The sequence below is a fragment of the Amphibalanus amphitrite genome, unplaced genomic scaffold (genome assembly GCF_019059575.1).
Source record: "Amphibalanus amphitrite isolate SeventyFive unplaced genomic scaffold, NRLGWU_Aamphi_draft 001083F_arrow, whole genome shotgun sequence".
Lineage (NCBI taxonomy): Eukaryota > Metazoa > Arthropoda > Thecostraca > Balanomorpha > Balanidae > Amphibalanus > Amphibalanus amphitrite.
In genome coordinates, this window is record NW_024882577.1 from 231,679 (window position 1) to 238,438 (window position 6,760).

General features: G+C 52.1%; 1 protein-coding gene across 1 annotated transcript; it reads left to right on the forward strand.

Moving 5' to 3' along the window:
- Positions 1 to 19: 19 nt before the first annotated feature.
- Positions 20 to 3,592, forward strand: LOC122369901 (DCC-interacting protein 13-alpha-like; the record flags this gene model as incomplete). The annotated part of the gene is made up of 8 exons (XM_043345014.1): positions 20 to 34; positions 312 to 470; positions 1,183 to 1,248; positions 1,503 to 1,619; positions 1,834 to 2,060; positions 2,381 to 2,462; positions 2,844 to 3,007; positions 3,407 to 3,592. Coding segments are annotated over exons 1-8 (1,016 nt in total), but the record flags the coding sequence as incomplete, so codon positions are not given.
- Between the last annotated feature and the right edge of the window lie 3,168 nt (positions 3,593 to 6,760).

The window sequence follows — 6,760 nt, forward strand, 5'->3', positions numbered from 1 at the left end:
CATCTTTCTTCAATGAACAATGCGGAACGTCCAGGTTAGTATGGGATTTCGATTATTTACTGCTCGGTGCTCACTCACCAAAAGAAAGAAAAAAACACCATTCATTGCTAATTCGATTGGGCATGCCCTTCAGGTCGTTTCAAACCCCGGTCAAATGTACATAATTTGTTTTGTTCGGACTTTGAGGGACTGCCCTATAACGGGACAGACATCTAAGCGCTACCCTATCCCCGTGCTCCCTACGCCTCAGATCGTCCCACATCGCCTGACCTGTGCCCCACATCGCCTGACGATCTACCGCCGCCCCGCAGACCCGCCTTCTGGTGGGGGTGTTCGAACAGGACACCAAGGACCTGGTCAAGTACATGAAGGGCCTGTGGAAGTGCTGCCAGCGTCTGATCGTGGCCCAGCAGGAGGTGACCGTGTCCATCCGGTCGCTGGCCAACCACCTCAGGTCGTACCCGCAGCAGGTGAGGTGGTCCCGCTCATTGGTGCTATTTTGCGGCGGGAGGAACGTGATAGCTTTTGTGGATAGTGTCTTGGGTCACTAATGAGTGAGTAGGAGCTAGGCATAGACGTTTTTTGTTTTGTTGGGTTAGGCCCTTTCGGTCCAATTAGACCATTTCAGAGCCGGAAGGATGATAGGAATTAGGGGGAGACATTGGTCTGGGCAGGCATCCTAGTGAGTCACCGGGGTTGAGCCCATCCCGAAGGACAGGCCGACCAGCCCCAAGGTACTCACTGCACCCGGCTACGGGGTGCGCTCCCTCGGGAGCAGCGGTGCCGCTCCAAGGGAGCAGCCCGCATGAGATAAAGTTGCCTGTCCAGTCCGGAGGGGGGTTGCGGCGTGGAGGAGAAGGATTTCCGTATCCTGAGGATAGAAGCATGGAGCGGTGTGAGGCATAGACGAGGGCTGATATAGGCACTGCCTTCAATAAGTGCGTTCCAGTTTATGTAACAACGATAAACGCTCATTAGCCGGTCATCTAATCGTACCGTGGTAATTCTGACATTCTAGAGGCAGTCATGAGACTACGTGTCATCTACGCAATCACACTGCAGTCCTGATTTTCAATGTCATCTGCTTACTATGTGATATTTATGTTAGCTAGCTACATATGTTCGTTGGATACCGTCCGCCCTACCATACTGACAGCGCCATCTGCTCGTCTCTCCCCACAGAGCCCCCTGGAGTCGAACTGTGATACGGCACCGACACTGCGAGAGTTCGCCCAGAACATAGAGGAGGTGGGTTTCAATCACCGGTGCCCACAATGCTTGGATAGCGGAGGAAGTCCACTATCTTCTTGAGCGTCAGAGTTCTGGGGCGATATAGTGTTTTGCGTTGCCAGTGAAGTCCCATGCTGTACGATTGCGCCAGGCTAATAAAACGATGTTGTTTTTCCTCGAAGCCGCATACAAGATCCTCTATTTGAATGCCCTACGTTGTCAGCCTCTTTGCGCTCCATTCGTTAATTTCTCCCATCCTGTCGCGTTCTCAGATCGGCTCTTGGCACCACGGCCTGTGCACCCAGCTGGCGGAGAGTGTGGCCGCCCCGGTACACCGCTACATCGACAAGGAGCTGCAGGAGGTCTTCACCGTCGGACAGATGTACCAGGTCAGCAGATAGCAGATGCTATTTTAGCCAGACATGTCGTTTCAGGCCTGATAGATCAGTTAATTCGGTAGGAAGTGAGAGATCAGTCAGTTAAGTGCTGCCAAAGATCAGGATGTAGTGTCGAAACTCGAAGTATCGTTTCTATTTTCCTCAAACTGACTCAGTATTCGTATTGTTTCCGCCTCTTCAAACGCCCCTCTCCCCCTCCCTACAGACTGTGACTGAGGACCTGGACCGCACGCTGAGCCGGTACGCGCGCGCCTCCAAGAAGGCCAAGCCGGACCTGGAGACGGAGCGTCTGGAGGCCGCCTCGGAGGTGTACACCAGCAGGAAGAAGTTCCACCAGATGTCCCTCCTCTACTACAACAAGATGAACCTGCTGCAGTACAGCCGGCGCATGGCGCTCGTGGACCCGCTGCTGGGATTCCTACAGGCCTACAGGTGGGTGGGGGTGGAGGCGGCTTGTCTCTGGGGCGGGAAACTGGTGGGGTAGGCTAGCATGGATAGAGTAGAGTGCATGTCAGACCTCCCGCGGATATAGGGGACGAGTAGGGAAGGCCGCCCTGGGGCTGGAGTGAAGATGGAAGACTGCCTGGTACGCATTGGTGCCGAGTACACTTTGGTGTAATATGGCGCATCCAATTCTGCTGAGATGGGTGCCGATGACCATCGCAGTCTTGGCGCCATAAAACCTCAAATCGTCGTCACCATCATCATCAATTCTGATAAGCACGTTCACACATCGCCTCCTGTGTCCACAGATCGTTCTTCAGCATGGGGAACGGCTCGCTGAACGTGCCGGAGATGGAGACGTTCCTCAGCACCGTCACGGCTGCGTCAGCGGTAAGGACTAGGGATCACTCATGAGCTGCAGCTCATAACACCACTTTATCATGGGCATTGGCAGTGTCGTCCTCAGTGTGATCCTGCTACGTTCGGTGATATTCCACTAATGATCCTGGTCATTCAATCTCATTCGTTACTGCCTACTGGTGTCTCTCCTGACTCATGGTCTCTTGTTACATGATTTATTCGCCACACTTACCCACTCGTGGCGTTTTTACTCCTTCCTCAAGGATTCTTATTCGAAGTTATCTGCCTCTTTGTCCCACGCCAACCAGTCGAATCTTCCTCACCCCCTCCCCCGCCCCCTATCCCCCATATCACCTCTCTTCGCCCATTGTGAGTTGTGACCCGTCTGACCCCCTTCCGCCCCCCCCCCAGGCCACCCAGTCTGAGCTCATGTCTGAGATGGCCGAGTCGGCTGACCTGATGGACGCCATCATCACGCAGTCGGAGGGACAGTACAGCGTGGAGCCCGACCAGGACGGCTCGCCCCGCGACGGGGAGCCGCCGGCGCACATCGCAGACTACCTCTTCTACAAGACGTTAGTATCTTCTGCTTTACCTGGCGATGGCCTGTGGCGACTGGCGATGCTTGTACTTACTTCAACATGTAAAGGAATTTTGAGGGACTAGTTTTTTATGTATTCTGTATTCTGTATTTGCATTAGCCGACTACAGGCCTTGCAGCCCATTTACAGTGGCAGTTACAGTGGCATGTATTGGAGTAACGAAGCTTTCGAATGAAGTATACATTTTAGTGTTTAGATTGGATCATGTGAAAATATTGTGTGATTGCTTTTAAATGTTTCCTCCAATGATGCTGCTGCTGCCATATACCCTATGCTGCAGCTGCCGTCAGCCACTCTATTTGGCCCCTTTCTCCTCCAGTCTTTCCATGGACGTTCTAACACCCTCCTCTCCCCCCCCCCCTCCATCCACAGCCGCTACATGGGCGTCATGTCTCAGTGGGAGCGTGTGTTCGTGTTCACCGAGGGCGGTAACCTGCTCATGTGCCGGCGCGGCGAGGCGGCCGGCTGTCTGCTGGCTGAGCTGGACCACTCGACACTCTGCCAGCCGCTGCCCAACGAGGACCGAGGATCCGTGTTCCAGATATCCACCAGCAAAAAGTCAGTGGCGTTATACAGACAGGGGAATTGGGATGAAATGGGAAAGGAATGGGCCCTATGTGGCTGTTAATTGTCTGTTTAGAACGGAACACGTTTTTGATCATATAAAACATTCGTAATGAACGAACAGTTTTTTTTTTCGGAATATGTTGAAATGGTCCGACACGTATTCAAAGTGTCCCTTTTACACGTACAGTCACCAGCACTTGCTACTAATCACCTCGTTTTTGTTCAGTAGTTTGAAGACCGATCAACTGTCAGTCGCGCAAGATACGTCAAACGATCCGTTTGGTCCTCCGATTTTCGAATATCTAACTTGTTTTTGTATATACGAAGCATTTTGGGATGGGGAGCCAAAAAACCTCTTTTCTGCCCTAAAGTGTGCCCCAAGAAGTCGTAGAACCTAGCCTCGCCTCTGACCACAGACCACTAGTGCCATCTCTTGTCAGCCGAACAAGCCGCAGAAGTAAATAATGTCACGTGACCTTTGCACACGCTACAATTACTACGCAGCTGTAGTAGGGGAAGCGGGGCGGAGGCGTGGAGAGGGACGCGATCGGTCGGCTGGGGTCAGGTCGCCGAGGTCAGAGGTCATCCGCCGGAGGGTGTTTGAGCGGTTGGGCCGTGTGGGCTGGGGCCTGCGGAGTGGGGAGCGCCTGGGACCTGTCTTGAAACAAGTCCTACAACGCTGTGACAGTCGAGAATATTGTGAGAAAAGAGAGAGAGAGAGAGAGAGAGAGAGAGAGAGAGAGAGAGAGAGAGAGAGAGAGAGAGAGAGAGAGAGAGGGAGATGGAGAGGGAGAGAGAGAGAGGAGAGAGAAAGAGAGAGAAAGAGAGAGGGAGAGAGAGAAATAGAGAGAGAGAGAGAGAAAGAGAGAGGGAGAGCGAAGAGAGAGCGAGAGAGAGCGAGAGCGAGAGAGAGAGAGAGAGAGAGAGAGAGAGAGAGAGAGAGAGAGAGAGAGAGAGAGAGAGAGAGAGAGAGAGAGAGAGAGAGAGAGAGAGAGAGAGAGAGAGAGAGAGAGAGAGAGAGAGAGAGAGAGAGAGAGAGAGAGAGAGAGAGAGAGAGAGAGAGAGAGAGAGAGAGAAAGAGAGCTAAGAAAGACTGGAGGGAAGGGATAAGGACGGGAGGAGAGGAAAGAGAGAGAGAGAGAGAGAAAACTGAAAAGGAAAACCAGATAGGGTAAAATGAGAAAGAGGGCAATGGGTAAATCAGTGAGAGGGAGCGAGAGAGGAAATATTTAGTTGTGTCAGCTTGTTTCACATGTAAAGTGCAAATTTGCTTTCCATCATTACAGCTTCGGATTGGAAATTAAATCTTAGCATCCTTGTGATAAACCCACGTTGACGGGATGCAGTAGCGGCGGAACACCTTCAATTAAGGGGGGGGGGGGGGGCACTGCCGACTTTTGGTCCTATTATTTCCATGCAACGCTCATTGGGCTAATGTTGAAATGCCAAAATCAAAGGGGGCACGGTGCCCCGGTGCCCTCCCCGTTCCGCCGCCTATGACGGGATGGGGACGCTTTTATGGTCGTCGTTGGGAGCTCGGCACTAATGGGGTCTGGGGATGATGTTGAAGGTTTCTCAAATGTTTAATAAAAGATGCTATTTTTTGCACAACCTATTAAACATTTTTTTACGTTTGCTATGAAAATGTTAGGCCCAGTTCCTTCAAGATCAGGTCCACGACTCCACAGCTTACAACAGGAGCTAGCTAACATAACAATTAACCCGCGCCGCCGTGTTGGTGGCATTAACTTTCCATCGAGTGCTGGGGGGGGGCGTTTTACGCCCCTCCGTCTTCCATCGAGTGCTGGGGGGGGGGGCGTTTTACGCCCCTCCGTCTAACTCGGCTCCTGGGCTACGTAGCGACACGCGGTAAGCGACAATCGAAAGAGCGTCAAAAATAAGGTGGAAAACACTCGGTCATTTAAGGTCAGGGCAAAGGTCAGGTCACCAGGGTTCATCAAAAGGTCAAATTTTGTTGATTTCAACGATTTCGAACACCCGACGGCTAACTCGGGAAGTCGGGAACCAATAGAGCTACAGCGCCGCGGAAAAGCGCATTCGATAGCTCTTTTAACGGTTTTTCGCCAACATGTCCTCAAATGACCTCAGGGGCACACACAGGGGTCACAGGTGCAATTTTCCGATTCAGTGTGTCATGTTTACCTATGGACCGATGTTTGAGAGGGTGTAGCACGAAATTCGTCCAAAAGAGGCGCATTTCAATTTTCCTCCCATTGACTTATACCTAATGGAGCAGTCGCAAAACTGACCTGACCTTAGGTCACAGACATGAAAAAATCCGAGGTATCCATTTTATACATACTGCTACCCTAAGCAAGCACTGAAAGTTTAAAGTGATCGCTCAGTCGGTGTAGCTACAACGAGCTTTCGATTTTTTTCTGAGGTGAGGTCACTTGACGTTACCTGGTGACCTGACCTTGAATGACGCTACGCGTCGCGTCGCCGTTTTTTGAGATATTCGCGAAAAACCTGAGGAGGGGGCGTAAAAACGCCCCCCCCCCCCCCCCACCAGCACGGCGCGGGTGGTCGACATAGCGACTCGGACTGAACAAATGCCTTTAACGTTTCAACGGTTGAATAAGGTGAGAGGATTGAGGTAGGCTTGTATCGGATTTTCTTCTGCTTGTCGGTAGTTTAGGTTGAGCGCGAGCTGTCCATCTACTATTATAAATCTTAAAAAGTCCGCCGCCGCCGCCCACGCCGCCGTCGGGTTACGCAGTCGGTGTTACTCCCAAAAACGCTTATTGAGCGCCGTCGATTGACGCAGGAGGGTGAAATTTTCACGACTCGTGGGTCACGTAATTCAACAGGTCGTATTAAATTTTGGGCACGATGCGGCCAGGGGTGCACCCGTGCGCGTGCTCATGTGCGCCATAGGGATAGCATTAGAATCGCGACCGCGCCGAGCAGAGGGCACGTGCTTTGGCTCCGTTGTTTCGCTTAAAAAACTGAGTGAAAGCCAGAGCCGGCAGGTCGTTGACCTTTGACACGAAGGCCGACACAGGGCACCCTCGCCATGGGGATTCGCCAGTAATACAATTAATTTTGTTTTTGCATATCTCAGCCGTTTCTGGGCCGATTTAGCTGAAACTTGGACTGTCCGTGGTAGATAGGTAGGGTAGGGTAGGGTAGGTAGGG